Source organism: Haliotis asinina, chromosome 1 (assembly GCF_037392515.1).
Source record: "Haliotis asinina isolate JCU_RB_2024 chromosome 1, JCU_Hal_asi_v2, whole genome shotgun sequence".
In the NCBI taxonomy this organism is placed as follows: Eukaryota; Metazoa; Mollusca; class Gastropoda; order Lepetellida; family Haliotidae; genus Haliotis; species Haliotis asinina.
The window spans coordinates 103,664,782-103,688,051 of NC_090280.1; the positions used below are offsets into that span (position 1 = coordinate 103,664,782).

The following is a 23,270-nucleotide window of genomic DNA, read 5'->3' on the forward strand; positions in this document are numbered from 1 at the left end:
TATGCAAACCTTCACGTATACATACAGGTGGAAATAAACTTCCAGGAAACACACATGCACATCTTCACGTATACATACAGGTGGAAGTAAACTTCCAGGAAACACATATGCAAACCTTCACGTATACATACAGGTGGAAATAAACTTCCAGGAAACACACATGCACATCTTCACGTATACATACAGGTGGAAGTAAACTTCCAGGAAACACACATGCACATCTTCACGTATACATACAGGTGGAAGTAAACTTCCAGGAAACACACATGCACATCTTCACGTATACATACAGGTGGAAGTAAACTTCCAGGAAACACACATGCACATCTTCACGTATACATACAGGTGGAAGTAAACTTCCAGGAAACACACATGCACATCTTCACGTATACATACAGGTGGAAGTAAACTTCCAGGAAACACACATGCACATCTTCACGTATACATACAGGTGGAAGTAAACTTCCAGGAAACACATATGCAAACCTTCACGTATACATACAGGTGGAAATAAACTTCCAGGAAACACACATGCACATCTTCACGTATACATACAGGTGGAAGTAAACTTCCAGGAAACACATATGCAAACCTTCACGTATACATACAGGTGGAAATAAACTTCCAGGAAACACACATGCACATCTTCACGTATACATACAGGTGGAAGTAAACTTCCAGGAAACACACATGCACATCTTCACGTATACATACAGGTGGAAGTAAACTTCCAGGAAACACATATGCAAACCTTCACGTATACATACAGGTGGAAATAAACTTCCAGGAAACACACATGCACATCTTCACGTATACATACAGGTGGAAGTAAACTTCCAGGAAACACATATGCAAACCTTCACGTATACATACAGGTGGAAATAAACTTCCAGGAAACACACATGCACATCTTCACGTATACATACAGGTGGAAGTAAACTTCCAGGAAACACACATGCACATCTTCACGTATACATACAGGTGGAAGTAAACTTCCAGGAAACATACATGCACATCTTCACGTATACATACAGGTGGAAGTAAACTTCCAGGAAACACACATGCACATCTTCACGTATACATACAGGTGGAAGTAAACTTCCAGGAAACACACATGCACATCTTCACGTATACATACAGGTGGAAGTAAACTTCCAGGAAACACATATGCAAACCTTCACGTATAGATACAGGTGGAAATAAACTTCCAGGAAACACACATGCACACGTCCCCGTTAACGTAAGCGTTAATGCAAACGTCCCCATACATGTTAAAGTTAACGGAAATGTACAAATAGAAGAAAATGTTAGCGGAGACGTATCAGGTCATGTTTGCTCGACAGTGTCAGTTATAATTATTATATATGTATGTATGCACTCTTTATTCTGAGTGTATATGTCAGTGTCGACGTTGTCAACGTAAACGTCCTCCTACACGTGGAAGTAAGCGGAAATGTACAAATAAAACCGAATGAGACGTACCGAGTAATATTTGGCCGTCAAGGTGAATTAACATTTCTTATTTCTTTTACAAATAGCTCCAACTGCCCAAAATGAGGTTCGGTGCCGGAGGTGTGGCTCTGCTGTTGCTCCTGTGTCTGCCTGGGTTCCACACTGCCAGGATTCTTTTACTGTTCTTCCCTGCATACAGTCACATCCGGGGATCTCTGAATGTAGCCACTGAGTTAGCTTCACGTGGTCACGTGGTATGGAATGCCTTGTCAACTGAACTGGCCAATCACAAGGGCATGCAATCACCGGGTGTCAACATTCTCAAATACGAGTCGGTAGATGATTATGACATGGAAACTGAGATGGTCCAGAAGACAATAAGGGGTTACTTTGAAGAAAACTCTGCTCCTCTTCTCACTGAACAATTTAGAAAACTAAATGACAAGATATTACGAGACACGAAATTGTTCTCTCGAATCGCAAACCTAAAGTTTGATTTGATTGTGTTTGATTCAACCCCGCTACCAAGAATGTTAACCATCATAGCCTACAAGTTGGACATTCCCTTTATCTTCATTGGTGCGACACTGAAACCTCAAATCACGCGTACTCCTTTCATCCCATCTGCCACACCACAATCACTGTATCCATGGACACCTAGAATGGACTTTTGGTCACGTGTAACTAATGCGATCGTGATAATGACGTATATATATGTTTATGACCCGTTCTCTGATTACATGGCAGTTGCAACCTATGCCCCAGACAAGCCATATATCACAATGGAGTCTTTGGCAGCCAAAGCATGGCTTTGGCTCATTGAGCAGGAACCGTTTATGGACTATCCAAGCGCTACTCTGCCAAACGTAAAGATGGTTGGTTCGTTAACCACAAAGAAACCGGAACCTCTCTCTGACAAATACGGGAAATTTATGAATGAAGCCAAAGACGGTGTGGTCATCGTCTCATTTGGAAGTAATGTCAAAGGAATTCCAGATGAAATCTTCCGCCGACTTCTGGAATCGTTTTCTCGAACCAAATATAGGTTCGTTTTCAAGTCAGAAAAGCAAGTAAGTGTTGGACCTGATATCCTTTTAACGGACTGGATGCCACAGTCGGATCTTCTCGCCCATCCAAACACTAATTTATTCATAACCCACTGTGGGGCTAATGGTCAGAACGAGGCTTTCTTGCAGGGTGTTCCCATGATTGGTTTTCCTATGTTTGCTGAGCAGCCATATAATGCCAAGAAGTTAGTTTACTTTGGATTCGGCATTGAAATGGATTTGAAAACGTTTACTGTTGACGATTTGGTATCCAACATCAATGAGGTGATCCAGAATTCTTCCTACTCACAGAAAATCAAGAAAGCTGCCGAAATCACCAAACTCCGGGAAAGAAGTCCCAAAGAGGAAGCTGTTTACTGGATAGAACATGTGCTGAAATATGGCGGCGCCCATCTGAGGTCGTATTGTCAGGACATGCCGTTGTATCAGTATTTGTGTCTGGACGTCATCGGGCTTGTCCTGTTCATTCTCCACTTTGGTATTTTCGTCTTGTGGAAGTCGTGTAGCTATATGTGCAACAGGTGTCGAATTCGTCACCAACCAAAGCCTAAACGTGACTAGAAAAGACGACCGCATTGGTTCTCCATTCGTCAACACTTTCCATAATGAGAGAGACGACTCGTCCCCCGGGACGGATGTTCCAAAATGCCAGTCAGAGTGTGAACAAGAATAGACTACTTTCATTACAACAATATCGAGTACTTATATCAGTTACGGCTATATGGGGACATTTCAAAATAGTGTATTCTCTCTATCTGTAAATCGTGCAGTAACTGATGGAGGAGAGACATCCACCAAGACATACACATGAACAGTATGAATGCAAAATGTGGTCTTACAAGGAGCAATGCCGAACAAACATTTATGTTGTCTGGTTCTCTCCTGCTGATTCTGTCACGAAACAAGCAATTAGTCAAGACAAAGCATGAATTGGAACGTGGGGAATGGAACCCTGGACTATGATGTGACGAGAGAACTCTTCAACTGCATGATTAGCTTTGCCACCATGGATTTCGATCTCCGTGTACTTGACTTTGTTTGTATTGATGGAAAGGATAGTGGAAGAGTGCTATCAATAATTCAGCCCCTAGGAACCAACACAACAATGTGAACCTGTTTTCAGGAGAAATAGGCAAGTACCTCGATTTAGATGCATGATAATAGCCGAGACGCGAGAAAAAAAATGAATTTCGCAGGCTGATCTGCCTCCTCAATTGCTGAGAGATTTGATGGATGATGACTTTTTAGAGGCCCCATACGCAATGACTATTCAAATATTGACAGTTGTGTCGACAACAGGAACTTGATTGCAATCAAAAGAAACCAAATGTGACGTGAAGCGTCTAGAATCTTTCATGAAGAGCGGGTGGGGATTTACGTCCTGTTGAAACTATCGTCAAACATGAACTTTAACATATATTATGATCTTTCGTCAGCTGATATATTTACTTGCGTCATAGACTTTAGTGTTGAAAGTAGGAAAGAGGTTATATTTATATTGATTCGTTATTGAGAGTAATTAACTATTGGTTTAGGCTTGCTTGAAATGCTCCTGGATAGGTACTTTATGTTGTATAATTTAGAAAAATTGGACGTAAAACGTGGGTATATCATGTTAGAACTATTTTATTTACTTAAGGCTTCGGGCTTGTTTGGGAGAACCAAGGTGCTGGATTCAAGGAGGTGTTTCTATTCAATTTTGAAACAAGGATAAGGAATTGCAACGTTCCATCAATAATGGCTGATATTATTTAATATTCAACATTACATTTATATTCTAAAATTGAAACAGTGTTCTGTTTAGAAAAGTATTTTGTAAATGTAAAATGAAAAGAAACAAGACGTAGAGTAACGTTTCTCAGAATTGGTGAGCTTCCCATTTATAAAAAATTTGGTAGACGAGATGGAATTCCACGTCAGTATCGCTATTGTAAGTTATGTAAATAGAATTATGTCGAGGATGAATTTCATTTCATGTCCAGCTTACAACGAAGTACGTGTTAATTCTCTGCACATCTACCTATGTATATCAATGAACGTGTCATGATCTATAAGAATCTTGAAAATGATAATCCAACCCATTTACTGTCCATCTCAAATTATTTAAAGAAGTTTGCGCAATTCACTTGTTTGACAGCAATTTATACACAGGTTTTATATGTTGACCTTGTATGTGGACCGAAGGCCTTTCTGTCGAATAAAAGACTGAGATTGAGATTTGTCAATGACTAAAACTGATGGCACAAGCTACGAAGTTTGAAGTCGATGATTTCAAGCTTTGACAGGCACCCGAAATCAAGGAACTATGGTACATCTCTGTACAGTGACGCTGCATTTCCTAAGTTCGGTATGTTGTGAAAATAATACAGATCAGTGAGGGAGAGGGTAATTTAACTTGCCTAAGCGTTTAGAAACTCTGTCTGATGAAGATGTGGACAAATTTGGGCAAACCGGACAGCTTGGTGTGAGCAATTCTGAAACGATTTTGAATTGACTTTGATAGTTCAATACTAACCTCTGCGGTGTCCTTAGTGTAAAGCTGCACAATGACATGAAGTTGGGTCACGTGTCCTTGACGACTGACTGGGGAGGAACGGAATTTCTTGAATTTTAGGAATGAGTGTCCACACCTTGCCAAGGCGACAGTAGAGATGGTGTTCGGAAGCTAAGTGCCAAAGCTTGAGAGGGCGACAGTAGAGATGGTGTTCGGAGCCTAAGTGCCAAAACTTGCCAGGGCGACAGTAGAGAAGGTTTTCGGAAGCTAAGTGCCAAAGCTTGCCAAAGTTTGCGCTACCGGTGATGAACGTTGTCCGATATGTTGTACTGTTCAAGCGATATCGCGAGCTCCGAATAGCCTGATACTCACTCCCCGACTCGCCGTTCTATCTCGCTACCAACACCAAACAAGCATCCGCCATACATCCTTGGTTTATAGGACCACTAAACTCAATTTTTGGTACTCTTCTTATCACCGCATATGAAAGACTTTTGGTTAGTCATAAACGAAACACCATTTTCTTTTTTTAAAAACTTGTGGTTAATTAATACCAAGTGCTTAAAGGTTGCTAAAAAGCCGTCTGCTTCTCTCTCACCCGCAAACGAAACCGCAGACATTTTACGTAACTCTGTCACCAAAGCCCTACAGTGACGTCATAGAAGGAACGGTTTCCAGTTAAATGTATAGAAAATGTGTAGGAAGCTCGTCATTTTGCTGATTCCTCGACGTCACCAAAGACATGCCGAATTGTTGTGTTACCGTCAATTGTTCCTTGGGGTCGGGTGATGGTGTCACTATGCACAGATTTCCACCAGACTCCGTAGTTTCTGCTTAAATTGGTTGTTAGTGTGTGCGAAGTGAGCTTTGTGGAAGCCTGTGGTATACACTAAATCGGATGGTTCGCCCCCTACCACGTTTCCAGGATAGAAAATGGAGTTCAAGTTTCATCGAGTTTATAAAATCAAGACTGCTTACTACACATTGCTGACCAAAAGGATTTTGCATGGATATAACGCTTTCTTCCTCGGAAACGAGGTTGTGGTCGAAGTGACAAAATTATCATATTGAGCCCTTATATTGACCGATTCCAAGACTGAAATTGCTATGTTATAAGCAATGTCATGTAAAATCCTATTGTCCATCAAGAAAATACATATTTTACTACCAGTAGAAAGTAATTTTGCTTTTGTAAGTCGGTGAAAACAAACTTAAATAGCATTCATCCTCAGACAGGGCGCCGCAATGTTTGAAAATCGTGAAGTCATGGGCTAAAGTCCGTTAGAATTATTGAGATTATGATTTGTTCTCATCAAGTTGGAAAATCAAAACTACATTTAACTGGTAGTTAAATATGCATTTGAATCATGGCCAAAAGGATTTTGCATGACACAACTTTTAACATAAGGACTTCTTCCAAGAAAGCACGGTGGGGGCGAAGTGACATTTATATTGCAAGCAATGTTATATTGACCTCCACCTTACTTCCAAGAATGAAATTGTAATGTTAGAAGCAATGTCATGTAAAATCCTAATGTCCATCAAGAAAATACATATTTTACTACCAGTAGAAAGTAATTTTGCTTTTGTAAGTCGGTGAAAACAAACTTAAATAGCATTCATTCCAAGACAGGGCCCCGGCATTTTTGAAAATCGTGAAGTCAAATCCATTTGAATTAATGAGATTATGTATGGTTTGTTCTCATCAAGTTGGAAAATCAAAACTACATAAATATGGATTTGAATCATTACCAAAAGGAGTTTGCATGACACAACCTGTAACATAACCTAAGCGAGGTCGGGGTCGAAGTGAAAATACTGCGCGATAAATTTCTTCACTTGCTAAATTTACTTGGTTTGTAACGTTCATTCACCAGTATGTAGACACTTGTCAATATACGTCTTTATACTTGGTCTCATAATCCTAATTACTTTATAATCATACTTATATGCATTTTGAAACGTAATAAAAAGAAGCGATCTGCGAATGTATAACAGGAATGTAATATGTAGACATTTCATAGTTTTCCTATATGAATTCGCACCCACGCCCTAGTGTATGTCGTCTGCATCATTACACTTAACGACGAAAACAATGATTCTGTAGAAAGCTACAACAACGTATTAAAAACAAAAATGCAAATATTAAAATTAAAGTTATAGGAGCAATGTCAGACTATTACCTTCTTTGAGGAATGTATCCATCAATATCCACAAAAACAAGTGATATATAATTCATCTGCAGATTTCCTAGGTGATGCGTCTTTTAACAGTCTAATATACGAAAATGTGATATATAGTTTCAGGTTTTTCACATTGCTCTATAGTTTCATTGGTTACCCAAGATAGCACACCTGGCAACTAATTCCATAATGTGCGTCATTCTTTTTAAAAAGTTATTTAGTTAGCCAAAAATGAGCAATCAATCAATGTATTGGCAGTTAATCCTTTGAAAGAAGGTCGTTGTTTTGCATAGACACAGACACGACAGAGAGTATTCAGTATAGATAAGTAAATGTACATACATTAACACTACCTTTTGACAAATCCCCCATTTAAATCCCCATAAAACTAATTAATCAATCAGCGTGTTATCAGTTAATCCTTTGATCGATCTAGACAAAAGTAATGCCAAATGGGGGCCTTTGTCGGGTAATCTAAGTGGCGTTACCACTAATTATACCTGTTATAAATTCATTAACTGAGCATCAAGTGAATAATGACAAATAACGGGTAGGTTCATACCACCTAACACGGATTACAACCTAGCGACACCAAGTGATTTTGACAGAATCGTCTATGAAAACAAGGGTTGTAACTCGAAAACTAGGCAAAGTAGGAGACAAAACTAAATGATAGTAGATTGTGAGAACATATAGCTTTCATTTTTCTCAACAGTTATCACGATTTCAGGTTTGTACAAACCTGTAAACGAATTAGTTCAACCCCTGAAATGTAGATGAATACTGCACACACCCTCATTTCTATACCCACGGAGACGCGCCGCTCTGATTGGTTGAAATTTCATTTGCGGCTGAGAATTGTGCACTGTTGACAAAAAGGTCGATTTAAGGTAATTAAAGATCGAAATGAGCATTTTTAATGACTGGGTTTCATCTATAACGATGTCAGCAAGTGATGTTGCGTTTGTGCCCTATTAGAGTATATGTGACCTTTAAACGAAAACCAGTTGGAACTAACACGCCTGGTTCCATCATGAGGCGAATGGCCAAAAATGGTGGATTAGGAAACCAACGGTCCGCTACTCACTCAGCTAGAGAGTATCTAGTTTAAAAAAGTAATCCCCAAATGAAATTATGCTAATATCAGGGCACAGGAACGTTCAGAGTATCAACAATTACAGTTCGTTGTCCATGAACCGCCACAACAGCTTGAGTCAAACGTTGAGCCATCGCTCCACTTCTCAACGTTTTCTTGCACTTGGTGGGTTAAAATGAGAGTAGTCGCCCTTCTAAAGCTGCTGTGAACTTCTCAGGGCAATCTGGCAACTAGCTACAGGAGTAACGGGCCAGAAAGGCAAATGAGACTTGATGATAATTAACTTCTTAAAGTTGATAAAGTCGTTGTTATTTTGTTCACAGCGAGTCGTTGTTTAGGAGTGCGTGACTGACGAAGTTCAGAGTTCAATGGCTGAGACTTTGTATCAAAAGTAACAACATGTATAAGACATATGAACTCGGACTAGTTACAACCATCTATTATTAGATTTTTGCATTTATACGTACCGTATATTATAATTCATCTTTCCATTAATTGTTACATGTGAAATATTTGTATTCGCTCTTGCACCACCAGCCGTGGTGATTGATTGATCGATCGATTGATTGAGAAATGTAAATATGTTCAGATCTATCCTGTACACCAATGTCTTTGAGAATGCAATTTAAAATTATACTCATTATGGACTTTTCTTTTGTTTTCACATTCATGGGTCTACAGGAACAAAATACGCCTCTGTTTTCGGGGTCGTCCCACTTGTAATCCAGTTTAAGTGTTACGCTTCGGTTGCTGGCTCGGTATAGTCAGTTTCAGTGAGCTCAGTTCAGTTGTCAGTCAATTACTGTCACTTACCCACTGAGCCAACACCGTTCTACTGATAAAGTGACATGTCTTTTTCCTTAAGGTGGAGTGTAAGTAAGAGATGGGTTTGCTTAAAACTGGCCAACAGAGGAAGCATTTTTCGCGTTGATAGGTAGTTCATTCCACAGTTAAACTGTATCGGGCAAAACCGATTTGGCATAATCAGTAGATTTGCATCTTATAGTCTGATGATTTTCATTATTCCTCAGATTATTCCAGCACAATATTTGGAACACCGACTCATTTTGTAATAATTATCTAGTATATATACAGCTACACATTGGTTCGCGTGGTTTACGATCATCTCTGTGCTTCCCATCACCCACGTCTCAACTTTCATATTCCGTCCTCCGACCCCTGCGTCCTAAATAGCTGTAGAATTCAGAAAATTTACTTTGTTTGATCTTTCAAGAAGAAATACCAGGAGACAAATTGTGTTGTTTTTGTACGTCAGTTTACATAAAACCAAAAGATGCTAAAATAAATCACACATATCTATTCAGAATAATAGAAGTGATCATACCAATCTAGGATGGAAAGACATGTACATTAAAAAAACAACTGTTTGAATGACGCTGGAAACAAAGAACAACCGCCTTTGACTGAATCCATAACAGATATGTAAAAGGTAAACCTGAATGTGTACCTTAATACATGTATTCCTAAACTAAGCACACCACGTGAATCTGGAGCTGAATACCAGACATTTTCAGTTTCTTTAACCATTACGAAAAGTGAAGAAAGGTACTAACCCGGGAATAGTTTAATTCGTTAATTGATTTAGGTTTCAAAAGAGAAACCCAGACCATCATCTCGTCTGAAAAGGGACGAAGAAAAGCAGCACTTGAACAATAGATATCGATTTCAGCTGACATGGTTACTAGGCATAACCAACACCTAGCAACAGTTGTATGTAATTTGTCCTACTATTGATCTTTATCGTCGAACTACTGCAACTATATGTCCACCTACTGGAACACTTTAATATACTGGAGCGGCCTTAATATAAGCTTCTTGGCGTGTTCGCATATTCAGATTTCATCACATTTTGAAATAATAATATGTTTAAACCATATCGATTTCACTGTTAATAATGTTCGTGCGATCTAATGTTCGATCGGATGTGCGAACAAGTGCCAGTCTAAGTAAACTTATCCTCAGTACTTTTCGTTACACTCCACTACTGAGTCTAACAAAACCTTATGGGAGGTCGCGTCAGGGAACCTCTAAGATTGACCAATCAGACCACAGCTTACGAAATCGCGAAAGTGCACACTCGCACATACCCTTTGAACGTTTTAGCTCGAAAAGGTTCGTACCCGAACGATCCCGAATGCCATATAGCGTACGCTCGCTTCCGGGTGATGCACACGGCGTACGTACAACCATGGCAACAGTGAGTAAACAGTCGCTGAAGATAGTGTTTTGGGCAATATTCAAGGATGTTATCTTGCGGAAATATTAGCTAATGGTAACCATGTCAACAGATACCCCAAAGCGTATATACTGCAGGTCAAATAATTGTGTTATATGCGGATTTTTGTTTGTGGAGAGATCTGTTTCAGTGATCCCCGATCCCTAAATAGTAGCCGTTGTCTGATTGGTTAAATCTATTTAACCATCCCGCGTTTGATTGGACGGTCATTGGTCGCTCAAAGATTACCTGACGCAACCTTCATCTAGGTTTTTTAGACTTAGTGGTGGAGTGTAACGAAATACACTGAGACTAAGTTTACTTGGACTGGAACAAGTGCGCGATCCTGTTTGTGATCATGTGTGCGTGATTGTAGGACGCTTCAAGAGGTTGGCACTGTAACGAACCGGGAAGACTTAGCTAAAGCATTGAACTCATAATCTATAATATAGGCCAAAATATTGTTGAAATTGAGTGAGATTGTGTCTGTAATAGAAACATGATAAATGCGCTCAGGGTCGATTTATGTGAGAAGAGTGAGTGAGTGAGTTTTTACGCCGCTTTTAGCAATATTCCAGCAATATGAATGTGGGGAACACCAGAAATGGGTTTCACTTTGTATGGGCATTTAGATATCAGGGACAGAAACTATGCATCTGTCTGTTTATTCCCTGCCAGACGACAACTATTGTGATTAAAGCAACAACCAGTGGAGCATGCAAAGACTTTCAAGTCTACGGCCTCTGGCGAACAATAGAGTTTCTGTGTGATGTAACATATGTTATATTTGGGATTATACATATTCAAGAATCACCTTACATCATATCAGGTTCTGGGTGAGTGTAATTAAATATATTCAAAATATACAGATGTGTATGTGTGTGTGTGTGTGTGTGTGTGTGTGTATCTGTCTGTCTGTCTTTGTCGCTCTGTGTGTGTGTGTGTGTTCATAACAATTAGTGAGCAGAGATCAACCAGTAATTAGTCAGTAATTAGTGAGCTGATATGATGTAAATACACCCTATTTGAGTATGCAATTCTGTGTTGTCTGGATGCGCCTTATCTAAGGATGCTGCACAGACGTACAGACGACAAACTGCGTTTAACCCCGACATTTCTGATGTGTTAGGGTTTGGTTTTAGAGACGAACACGAAGCTGTTATGAGTGTAAATACTGACTGAAAGCCTGTATGTGTATACACTCAGTGATTGACGCACTGAGAGTCTAACTAAAGCATTCTTAACACAACGATTTACAAACCAGGTTTCGGGTACACATACCAACCCAACCAGAACGTACAATGAGAGAATGCATGACCTTCAGGTCACGTGACTGTTAGAGTACACAAGTAGAAGATTTTGACCTTTGGACCTTTGTGGGTAGCTGGCGAGTGTGACAAGATTCGGTGAGTGCAAGCAAAATTGATTACATTGAGTACATATTGATTCTAAAGTATAGACAGGGTTTCAGGACGACTTAAGCGAATTAATGTCTTGAATATTTGTGAACTATTATTTTCCAAACGCGATTTTAGAATGAGGATTATAACTATATGCCTCGATATCTGACACAGAGGGAGCAGCACATCGATACAGACCCCCTTCCCTACGAGGCTATGTAGCTAAGAGTGAGTGAGTGAGCTTACCTTTGACCACTGGATAGTACCGACATCTCTAGAAACTAGCGTAGAAACTAATACTGTTTGTTCACAGTGCAAATACGAATATGGCAAGATTATCAATATGGCTGTGGAATGTCATGCCGAACAAGTATACGTCAAAGCCTGGGTAACCATCAGGCTTTCGTGCCACCTTTGAGTTCCTGTTTGACGCTAGTTCAACAAACATTTCCCAAAGCGGGCCACTGACCTTTACAGTAATTGTTGCTGTGATAATCTAATGTAATAATGAGGGTTTCCTTTGGCGGACCACACGCCAGCTTCAAATATCACTTAAATTGGTTTCAAGGTTTCTTCCAAAACCGGAACATCAATATTGGGAGGTTAAACCTTGAATTAAGGTCAAATGTCACTTAAGTGTTCATGTTGTATTGGGATTGCACAAGTACAGGCTCTTGTTAGTACTTTTATGGTGATGAGTACTATGCGGGATTTCCAACCCACACCCTCAAAGTCAGGCACCTGATCGTCAGCAGACAAAGTTAGCCACCTAACCTCCTCAGCCACTGCTATTTTCTGTACTTTACTAAGAAAGTATAATCCCAAAATAAATCATGTTATAATTCTGCATGTGTTGTCATTTCGATTAATGCAGTTAATAGTTTAGAATTCGACATGAAAAGGTGCCATGTGGACCTAACACTGTGTAATAAATGCATTATTACCTTCATACTGGCCTGTGTATCTCATCACACGAAGGCTATTTATATAACATATTTTCGCAACATACAAAACCAAAAAACAGATTTCAGATTTCGTACGTGAGCTAAGCATTGCTAATACTTTTACATTTATGCACATTATATCACATCCGTCCTCTGAAATATAAGCACTAATGGATGTGTGTTTTTTTCTGTTTTTGTTTCTTTTCCGCAGTTCTACTTCCACATCCGCTATGACGTCATCATATTATGTTTGGCTGCTGCTTTGTCTTCCTGGTTTCGAGGCCGCCAAAATTCTCTTTTTCATGTTCCCATCATACAGTCACATCAATGGACCTCTGGTGGTTGCTAGGGATTTGGCGGAGCGGGGTCATCTAGTATGGAATGCCCTCCCAACAGAACTGACCAAGCGCATGGACCTCCAGCCACCTGGAGTCAGGACCTTACATTACAGATCACTGGACAACTACAACATTGACGAGGAGATGCACCGATATATTGAATCTAAAGATATGTCAATTATTTTTGATGCAAGTAAGAAAATATGTGACTTGATATTAAGGGACACACAGCTTTTAGGAAATCTTAGAGGGATGAAGTTTGACTTGATCATATTTGATTCTACACCTTTGCCGAGGATGTTAACCATCCTGGCTTATAAGTTAGATGTATCTTTCGTATTTCTTGGAGCAGTGTCCGATCCTCAGTCTAGTCGAACACCTTTCATCCCCTCAAGTACACCGTTTCCGATCTTCCCATGGACTCCGGAAATGGACTTCCGGGTGAGATTTGTCAACGTCATATTCATGCTAGGTTGGTATATCTACAACCCTTTCACCTATTTTGGAGCTGTGGCTATCTACGCCCCAGAGAAGCCAGATATTACCATGGAGTCTCTAGTTGCTAAGGCTTCCTTCTGGCTGATTTCACAGGAGCCATTGGCTGATTACCCAAGAGCTACGTTGCCAAATGTGAAGCTTATTGGATCTCTGTCAGCAAGCAAAGTCAATCCTCTTCCAGAGAAATACAAGGCGTTCATGGATGAAGCCAAGGACGGTGTAGTCATCGTCTCCTTTGGAAGCAACATTAACCATTTCCCTAATGGTGTCGTCAAACAACTTGTCGAGGCATTTTCACGTACCCAGTACAAGTTCATTTTCAAGACAGGTGAGACAGTCAGTTCAGGGCCGAATATTCTCGTAACGGACTGGATGCCACAGTCGGATTTGCTCGCTCACCCCAACACTAAACTGTTCATCACCCATTGTGGAGCAAGTGGTCAGAGCGAGGCCTTTTTGCATGGAGTTCCCATGATTGGTTTTCCTATGTTCGCTGAGCAGCCTTCGAATGGAAGGAAGTTGGAATACCTTGGATTTGGTATCGCGATGAATTTGGAATCTTTTACTGTTGACGATTTGGTGTCCAACATCAATGAGGTGATCCAGAATTCTTCCTACTCACAGAAAATCAAGAAAGCTGCCGAAATCACCAAACTCCGGGAAAGAAGTCCCAAAGATGAAGCTGTTTACTGGATAGAACATGTGCTGAAATATGGCGGCGCCCATCTGAGGTCGTATTGTCAGGACATGCCGTTGTATCAGTATTTGTGTCTGGACGTCATCGGGCTTGTCCTGGTCATTCTCCACGTGTGTATTTTCCTTATATGGAAGTCGTGCTGCTATTGCTGGAGGAAAGTCAGTCATAAGCCAAAACAAAAACGTGAATAATGTGAATTTAATTTGAATGATTTACTCAACACTTGCTTTATTAGTATCACCAACTGTAAAAACTGTTCTTATTAAGACAAACACAGAACCAAATCCATGTACATTATAAATGGTTCCCTCCGGCTGATTCTCTTACGGAACAAGAAATTAGTCAAGACAAAACGTGACTTGATTGTTTTTTAAGACATACTTATCTGTATATCAAAAAAGTTCCTTTGTCAGTAAGTGAGTGTTATTTTAAATCTATATCACCAATATTCAGGGTAACGCTTACATGTTAAACTAGGTATAGACAATAGCAATATTCTAGCTATTTTTCCAAATGGAAAGGTCTTAATCTGGAATTAGATGATTATGAATAGTAGCAACAAGAAAAGAATAATCAAGATGGGGAGCTCAACTGATGTAGTTATAGATGACTACTTCATGTTCTGTGTTCAAAGATCCGGGTGAGAACAGCTCAGCAAACCATGCTCGCCACGATCACCTACATATTAATTTAATCTTTTTCTTTCTTTCTTTTTAGAAAAACCTGCTTGCTGAATAAAGGTCTTTTAAAGGTCACATATACTCTAATAGGGTACAAATGCAAAATCAGTTGCTGACATCGTTATAAATGAAACCCAGTCATTAAAAATGCTCATTTCGATCTTTAATTATCTTAAATCGACCTTTTTGTCAACAGTGCACAATTCTCAACCGCAAACGAAATTTCAACCAATCAGAGCGGCGCGTCTCCGTGGCGTAATAGTGGGTATAGAAATGAGGGTGTGTGCAGTATTCATCTACATTTCAGGGGTTGAACTATTTCGTTTACAGGTTTGTACAAACCTGAAATCGCGAAACCTGTTGAGAAAAATGAAAGCTATATGTTCTCACAATCTACTATCATTTAGTTTTGTCTCCTGCTTTGCCTAGTTTTCGAGTTACAACCCTTGCTTTCATAGACGATTCTGTCAAAATCACTTGGTGTCGCTAGGTTGTAATCCGTGTTAGGTGGTCTGAACCTACCCATTATTTGTCATCATTCACTTGATGCTCAGTTAATGAATTTATAACAGGTATAATTAGTGGTAACGCCACTTAGATTACCCGACAAAGGCCCCCATTTGGCATTTCTTTTGTCTAGATCGATCAGGATTAAAGTTTTATGGGGATTTAAATTGGGGATTTGTCAAAAGGTAGTGTTTATGTGTACATTTACTAATCTATACTAATCTATACTCTGTCGTGTCTATATCTCTGTAAAACAACGACCTTCTTTCAAAGGATTAACTGCCAATACATTGATTGATTGCTCATTATTGGCTAACTAAATAACTTTTTTAAAATGAATGACGCACATTATGCAATTAGTTGCCAGGTGTGCTATTTTGGGTAACTAATGAAACTATAGAGCAATGTGAAAAACCTGAAACTATATATCACATTTTCGTATATTAGACTGTTAAAAGACACATCACTTGGGAAATCTGCAGATGAATTATATATCACTTGTTTTTGTGGATATTGATGGATACATTCCTCGAAGAAGGTAATAGCCTGATATTGCTCCTATAACTTTAATTTTAATATTTGCATTTTTGTTTTTAGTAAGTTGTTGTAGCTTTCTACAGAATCATTGTTTTCGTCGTTAGGAGTAATGATGCAGACGACATACACTAGGGCGTGGGTGCGAATTATGATTCATATAGGAAAACTATGAAATGTCTACATATTACATTCCTGTTATACATTCGCAGATCGCTTCTTTTTATTACGTTTCAAAATGCATATAAGTATGATTAAAAAGTAATTAGGATTATGAGACCAAGTATAAAGACGTATATTGACAAGTGTCTACATACTGGTGAATGAACGTTACAAACCAAGTAAATTTAGCAAGTGAAGAAATTTATCGCGCAGTATTTTCACTTCGACCCCGACCTCGCTTAGGTTATGTTACAGGTTGTGTCATGCAAACTCCTTTTGGTAATGATTCAAATACATATTTATGTAGTTTTGATTTTCCAACTTGATGAGAACAAACCATACATAATCTCAATAATTCAAATTCACGATTTTCGGCGCCCTGTCGTGGGATGAATGCTATTTAAGTTTGTTTTCACCGACTTACAAAAGCAAAATTACTTTCTACTGGTAGTAAAATATGTATTTTCTTGATGGACATTAGGATTTTACATGACATTGCTTATAACATAGCAATTTCAGTCTCGGAATCGGTCAATATAAGGGCTCAATATAATATTACTTACGATAATATTGTCACTTCGACCACAACCTCGTTTCCGAGGAGGAAAGCGTTATATCCATGCAAAATCCTTTTGGTCAGCAATGTGTAGTAAGCAGTCTTGATTTTATAAACTCGATGAAACTTGAACTCCATTTTCTATCTTGGAAGCGTGGTAGGGGGCGAACCATCCGATTTAGTATACATGCATACCACAGGCTTCCACAAAGCTCACTTCGCACACACTAACAACCAATTTAAGCTGAAACTACGGAGTCTGGTGGAAATCTGTGCATAGTGACACCATCACCCGACCCCAAGGAACAATTGACGGCAACACAACAATTCGCCATGTCTCAGCAAAATGGCGAGCTTCCTACACATTTTCTATACATTTAACTGGAAATCGTTCCTTCTATGACGTCACTGTAGGACTCTGGCGACAGAGTTACGTAACCTGAGGTTTCGTTTGCGAGCGAGAGAGAAGCAGACGGCTTTTTAGCAACTTTTAAGCGCTTGGTATTAATTAACCTCAAGTTTTTTTATTAAAAAATGGTGTTTCGTTTATGACTAACCAAAAGTCTTTCATATGCGGTGATAAAATGAGTACCAAAAAATTTAGTGCTCCTTTAAGATTTCCTTTAAGATTTCCTCGGAATGCCGCAGACATTACAGAAATATACACGTCATGTTTTTTGGCCCCGTGAAGATCACGATAAGAGCTGGCATTTAGTAACCTATGCTTGTGGGCAACTCATGGGATCGGGTGGTCGGACTCGCTGATGTGGTTACACCTGTCATTGTATCCCAGTTGGGTAGGTCGATGGTCATGCTGTTGATCACTGGGTTGTCTGATCAGACTCGAACATTTAGAGACTACCGTCATACAGCCGGAATATTGATAAGTTTTTGTGTGAACCCCGCTCCACTCCACTCCACTCCACTCCACCTCTCTCCTCTCCTCTCCACTCAAATCCGCTCCTCTCCTCTCCGCTCTGATCCGCTCCGCTCTGATCCGCTCCGCTTCACTCCTCTCTACTCCACTCCGCTCGTCTCCGCTCCTCTCCGCTCCACTCCTCTCCACTACTCTCTACTCCGCTCCACCCCACTCCACTCCACTCCTCTCCGCTCCGATCCTCTCCGCTCCACGTCACTCCTCTCTACTCCACTCCGCTCCTCTCCACTCCACTCCTCTCCACACCACTCCTCTCCACACCACTCCACTCCTCTCTACTCCGCTCCACTCCTCTCCTCTCGGCTCAAATCCGCTCCTCTCCTCTCCACTCCACTCCACTCCCATGATACTGGTGGCTTTAGGCTTTTCAGGTGCAGCAGCAGGTGAAAGTGGTTTCCATTCAAGACAAATTGTTCTACACCAACAACTCCATCATTACGTTCAAAACTCCTCAGTTCAAAACTCCTCAGTTCAAAACTCCTCAGTTCAAACTCCTCAGTTCAAAACTCCTCAGTTCAAAACACCATGACAGAAGTGTTATGGGAATTAACTTTACGTCTGATTTGGAATTATTTATGGGTTATCAGCACAAATAAACGATTGGAAGAAATTGATAGATTACTGGCAATATGGATAAAAAGACATTTGACACTGATCGACAAAATTATGGCTCTTTCTAAATAAGCTCATATTTTAACATTTTTTTATTTTTGAGAAAATAATTGTTTAATTGATCTGGAATGACAAAAGATGACAAAATCAAACTGAGCACTTAAAAAACATGAGCATATCTACACTCTACACTCAAACTATATTTTAGAACGCCCAGTAACCCAGGCACCCATGCAATATGCTAAAATATAAAGCACATTTTCAGAATATAGCTGCAGTTGATAATCCTTTTGTGAAGGGTATTTTTAAGGCACTGAAATCATATCGCATCAAAGACACTAGTGAAGCAGTGAACATTATGGCTGGATGATGATATCAAACAGAAATCACTTTATTAGACACTGCCTTGAAAGCGGATTCTTAACAATCAACGATCTTTGTGATAAACATAGCTTTATATCCTTTGAAGATTTGAAACTTAAATTTGATGTCAGAAGTACACATTACACATTTAAGTCTTGGCTATGTTATTTATATTTTACTTGAAACTTGGAAAAAGACTATAAGGGAACGTGGATACATAAACATCAATGACCTCTATATAAAATCTCTCCAACAGGATGGTATAGCCTGAAAAGCCTCAAGGTTATCCTATGATAAACTGTTACCTGAAAATGTTAAAATGTTAAAAGTCATATCTGCCCCAAATGAGAAATATTGTTTGATTATATTACGTTTGATTGGCATGTGACTTTCTGCTGATATAAGAGCTTCAAGAGATGTGACCATGAAACTCAACACAAATTTCTGCACGGAATTTTTTATACCAAAAAGAACTGTAATGAATCTTACTGACAATACAGTATCTTCTTTTCGTAATGTTTCTAGTGAGACTTTATGACATGTATATCGGGAATGTGATGAAACCAAAACTTTCTGGAGGAAACTTGAACAGTGGACTACGGAAAGTATTCAGGAACTTAATTAGACAGAAACACCGACCTGACAGTTTAGGTAAGAACTCATTACGGAATCACACATAATTCTCTCTTCTAAGTAATATATTTACTCTCATTCTTTGAAAAGGAAACATTCAAAAAATGATAATTACTTAAGGAAATTGAAAGACATATTCTACACTGAAACATTTATTTCCAGAAAAGTGATAACTCTGACTGCTTTTCGTCCAAATGGTTTTCTCTCGTCCCAATGTTTAATCCCGAATAACTGTTTACCCAAACATTTTGTTGTGGCAGTTGATACTGATATTTAATGCATTATATCTCTATTGGACCTACAAGCTGTTATGTACACCTATTCTGCTGTATGCACGTATTCAAAAATCACAAAAATCTGTGTGCTACAGAGTACGGTGTCCCCTACCTCCTAACTCGTGATTGTGTCATAGGAGCTAATACAGCGACGGCAGGCCAGAGTTGACACAGTCGGCTCACTACAGGGGTACCCTCCACACGCTATCTTACCTATGAAATACAACAGCTAGACATATATACGACACGAGGAAACCTCATGGTTTAATGAAGTCACTCTGTAAGCGACTGGTCAAAACCGTGCTTTCGTCTAATTTCAAACACAAAGGTTCAAATACATGTCACTGTATTTACACTAATCGTCCAGTGGTTAATCTCAAGGTTATGGCGATATTCATATATAGCGAAGACACCAAGTCAGCACACATACACAGTTTCAGTACAAAGTTTAATGGGTTTCTTAAAGTACATAATCCGAAGATCTTCATTAGACTATTATCAACGAAGAGAAAATGCCATAACACCAAATTAAAAAAAACATGTAATTTATCATAACCGTTTGAAAAGTCCACAGTCTAGCAGAATATGCGCGATCATGAACGCCAAGAGATATATTAAGAAGGTCCATCTCCATCTGTCCTTAACGAATAGAATCATGAGTAAACCGTCTTGACTGAGAACCGAGGTCGGTATAACCGAATGTGAGTTTCAGTTCGTGAAGTCAGTTTCTTCCTACTGGCTGTCCAGCCTTTCTGTATGAGGTGATCAGTATAACTTTTGATAGTGGTTCAGAAGTCGATTTACAGCATCACCCGTGAAGATGAAGGTAACTGTTTGTCATGAGCTGCTTTGCCTACAGCACTGGCCATGGGCTTTGATTTACCCCGTATCCCCAGAACGATGTCAAACTGGCCAGTATAAAGGCCCTTGTACAGTTTTAAAATGTCCAGGATGATAGAGTCCCATGGTGAAACATGCATCGGCCTCTCACGCGCACCTGTTACAGTGAGATAGACTGAGTGGAAGCGAGCTGCTCACGCATTACACGCCGGCAACGTGGGTAAAGGACATAACAGCACTACGTAGTGTCGGAGCCAGCCATGATACAAAACGAGAACACATATGCCATTCGCACAATGTCATGTCATATGAATACAAATATACGTAAAACTTGTCTCCCTTGGTTCGTCTGCTGACAGTTTTTCTGTCCGAAGATAACAGTTGATGTGAATCGCTTTCTTCCAATTTCAGCCAACAAAACACTGACATAATTCTGCCTCAGTGTTCAACATCTCAAAAGCGACCACTGATCTGACTGTAGCTGGGTCAGTTACATGTATCAGAGCCTTTCCACTGGCGCAGAGCGCCATCCTTATAAATAATTACATTGGTTTCAAGGTTTCTTTTAAAATATGGTTCGGGTTCGGGTTCGGGTTCGGGGTTAGAATATTGATCTTCACTAACCCATGCTTGTCGTAAACAGCAGCTAATGGGATCGTATGGTCAGACCCGCTGACTTGGTTGCCAAATGTCATCGGCTCGTAATGGCGCACATCGATGTTCATGCTATTGATCTCTGAATTGTCTGGTCCAGACACGGTTATTTACTGACCACAGCCATATATCATGAATAATGGTGAGTGCGGCTTAAAAATAAATTCTCTCAGTCCAAACACAAACATTAATATCGGGAATTAAATTCATACTTCTGCATTGTTTTGTGTTTTATTAGTTAAAATATTTGCTAGTAACTATTTACAGCTCATGCTGTTGATAATAGTTTTGAATACGACATGAAGAGGTGATGACAACTGTCGAAAAACGGTCTTTGTGGCATAACATTTTTATAGGAAATGATTTTGTTTGTTTTTTTGTTTTTTTTGTAAAATACGGTGTAGATTTTACCCTATACATGCTGAAACAATATTTCGACAAGGACTATGTGATTAATGAATTATGTCGTTGTGTCAGTATTTGTTTGCACGCCATTGGGTTTGTCCTGGCCATTCGCCATTTTGGTATATTCCTTTTGTGGAAGTCGTGTAGCTATATGTGCAGCAGGTGTCGAGGGTCAATGACCAAAGCCGAAACGTAACTATAAAAGAAGACCATATTTGTTTTCCATTCGTCAACAGTTTATCCTTTCTGTACGTTGCGTTGAGACTCTCCCCCAAGCGGCAAGTCTGCCAAAATATCAGTCGGAATGTGTGTTTTGATGGCGGTGCTTGATATGCTACCATCAGTCAAGAAAATGCTCAATTCTGATTGGTTGTTCGTAAAAAATCAGGCGGCATCAGTTCTTAATTGACGCTCATGTGATTTTGAGGCCGCTTCATCGCGCATTAACAAATTGGAGCACCTTTAGAACACATCGCCACAACTTCTCGTGAGGACGTTAGGGTTAGGCTAACCTCGCCTAACTTAACCCTAACCTAACCTAACCTAACCTAACCTAACCTAACCTATCCTATCCTAACCGAACCCAACCCAACCCAACCCAACCCAACCCAACCCAACCCTACCTACCTACCCACCCACCGTCCCACCGTCCCACCTACCTACCTACCTAGAAAATGACACATTTCTTTCCGTTTAGAATAAGAAATGCACAAGATGACAGTCAGGTGAAACACCAAATAAATGCTACTCATACTCCATCATGTCCTGTTGCATCGTTCACAAGATACATGTAAAAAATATTGAGCCATCAGAGTTCTCTCTGCCATCTTCCTTTCACTGTTATGTTCGTACATGTCGAAAAAAGCTTGGCCACAATCCAGTCCCAAATGGTAAAAACAACATTCCAAGGAATCCCAAGTTAGTCGCATTTATACACATTTTGACAACGCAGCATTGTCGCACTTTCGTCGCATGCCGGGATGGGAGCAAGTACGTGAAAGCAAGGTTGGTACTCGCCGATCATAAAAATCAACAGTCTTTGGTGAGTTACAGGTCTTGGGTCGATCAGAAAAAGATCTGTTTTTCGATTCTGCAGGATTTTAGATTTGACGGTCAGTGAAGTTTTCCCACAGACAATTCAAATTTCAAACTTTCACAAAATGTAAACACTGGCTCGTGTTTCGAACTGTTGCGTAACTCTGCCTCCATGAAAATAAGTAGGTCAGACGAATCCATTATAGTGCGGTGGGGATGCGGGGGGAGAGGGGGATTAATAGTAACCCGGCACACAAAACGGTAGGCTGATTTCTGTCATGTGGAGTTGGGATTATGGAAATCAAGCTCTTAGGTATTATTGTATTGAAGTTTGTTTTCTTTGGACATAATATTCTTTTATGTTGAAAAAATAAGACGGCACTCTTATTCACGGCTACTCCCTTCACGGACGACTTCAGTTCGCATGGGGCATGCGATTACGCAAGGAAGGAGTTCGACTTTAAAACGGTCATGGTAGAATAGAGATAAACGTACTGTGTTGGTAAATTAGATGAATGTTAGGCAGAATTGATAGCCTCCTAGTTAATCATTTGAAACCTCACGCTACTCATCCGGGCCCAAATGAAATTTAGAGACTATTCTGCCTCAGATTCATCCAATCAGCCAAGACAGTACCTTTATCTCGAATAATCTCGAATGCATGTAGTTATG

The 23,270-nt window shown here is 39.8% G+C and overlaps 3 protein-coding genes across 4 annotated transcripts; all 3 read left to right on the forward strand.

Moving 5' to 3' along the window:
• The first annotated feature begins 1,553 nt into the window (after positions 1–1,553).
• On the forward strand, positions 1,554–3,080 carry LOC137277785 (UDP-glucuronosyltransferase 1A1-like). Its single transcript, XM_067809717.1, has one exon. It carries the CDS (start codon positions 1,554–1,556, stop codon positions 3,078–3,080), a length of 1,527 nt encoding a protein of 508 aa, XP_067665818.1.
• Positions 3,081–11,314: 8,234 nt separating this feature from the next.
• On the forward strand, positions 11,315–14,720 carry LOC137285488 (UDP-glucuronosyltransferase 1A7-like). 2 transcript variants are annotated; one of them, XM_067817739.1, is made up of 2 exons: positions 11,315–11,364; positions 13,084–14,714. In XM_067817739.1, exon 2 carries the CDS (start codon positions 13,103–13,105, stop codon positions 14,594–14,596), a length of 1,494 nt encoding a protein of 497 aa, XP_067673840.1. In that variant the 5' UTR covers positions 11,315–11,364; positions 13,084–13,102; the 3' UTR covers positions 14,597–14,714. The 2 variants fall into 2 exon arrangements, with proteins under 2 accessions (XP_067673840.1, XP_067673841.1); XM_067817740.1 differs by lacking the exon at positions 11,315–11,364 and adding an exon at positions 11,893–11,934 and having other exon boundaries at positions 13,084–14,720.
• A 2,929-nt stretch (positions 14,721–17,649) lies between these two features.
• On the forward strand, positions 17,650–18,168 carry LOC137277794 (transmembrane protease serine 13-like). Its single transcript, XM_067809729.1, has one exon. It carries the CDS (start codon positions 17,650–17,652, stop codon positions 18,166–18,168), a length of 519 nt encoding a protein of 172 aa, XP_067665830.1.
• The last annotated feature ends 5,102 nt before the right edge of the window (positions 18,169–23,270 follow it).

Bases quoted from the DNA above. Each gene is read 5' to 3' on its own strand.
- LOC137277785 (XM_067809717.1), top strand. From the start codon at position 1,554: ATGAGGTTCGGTGCCGGAGGTGTGGCTCTGCTGTTGCTCCTGTGTCTG.
- LOC137285488 (XM_067817739.1), top strand. From the start codon at position 13,103: ATGACGTCATCATATTATGTTTGGCTGCTGCTTTGTCTTCCTGGTTTC.
- LOC137277794 (XM_067809729.1), top strand. From the start codon at position 17,650: ATGGTCATGCTGTTGATCACTGGGTTGTCTGATCAGACTCGAACATTT.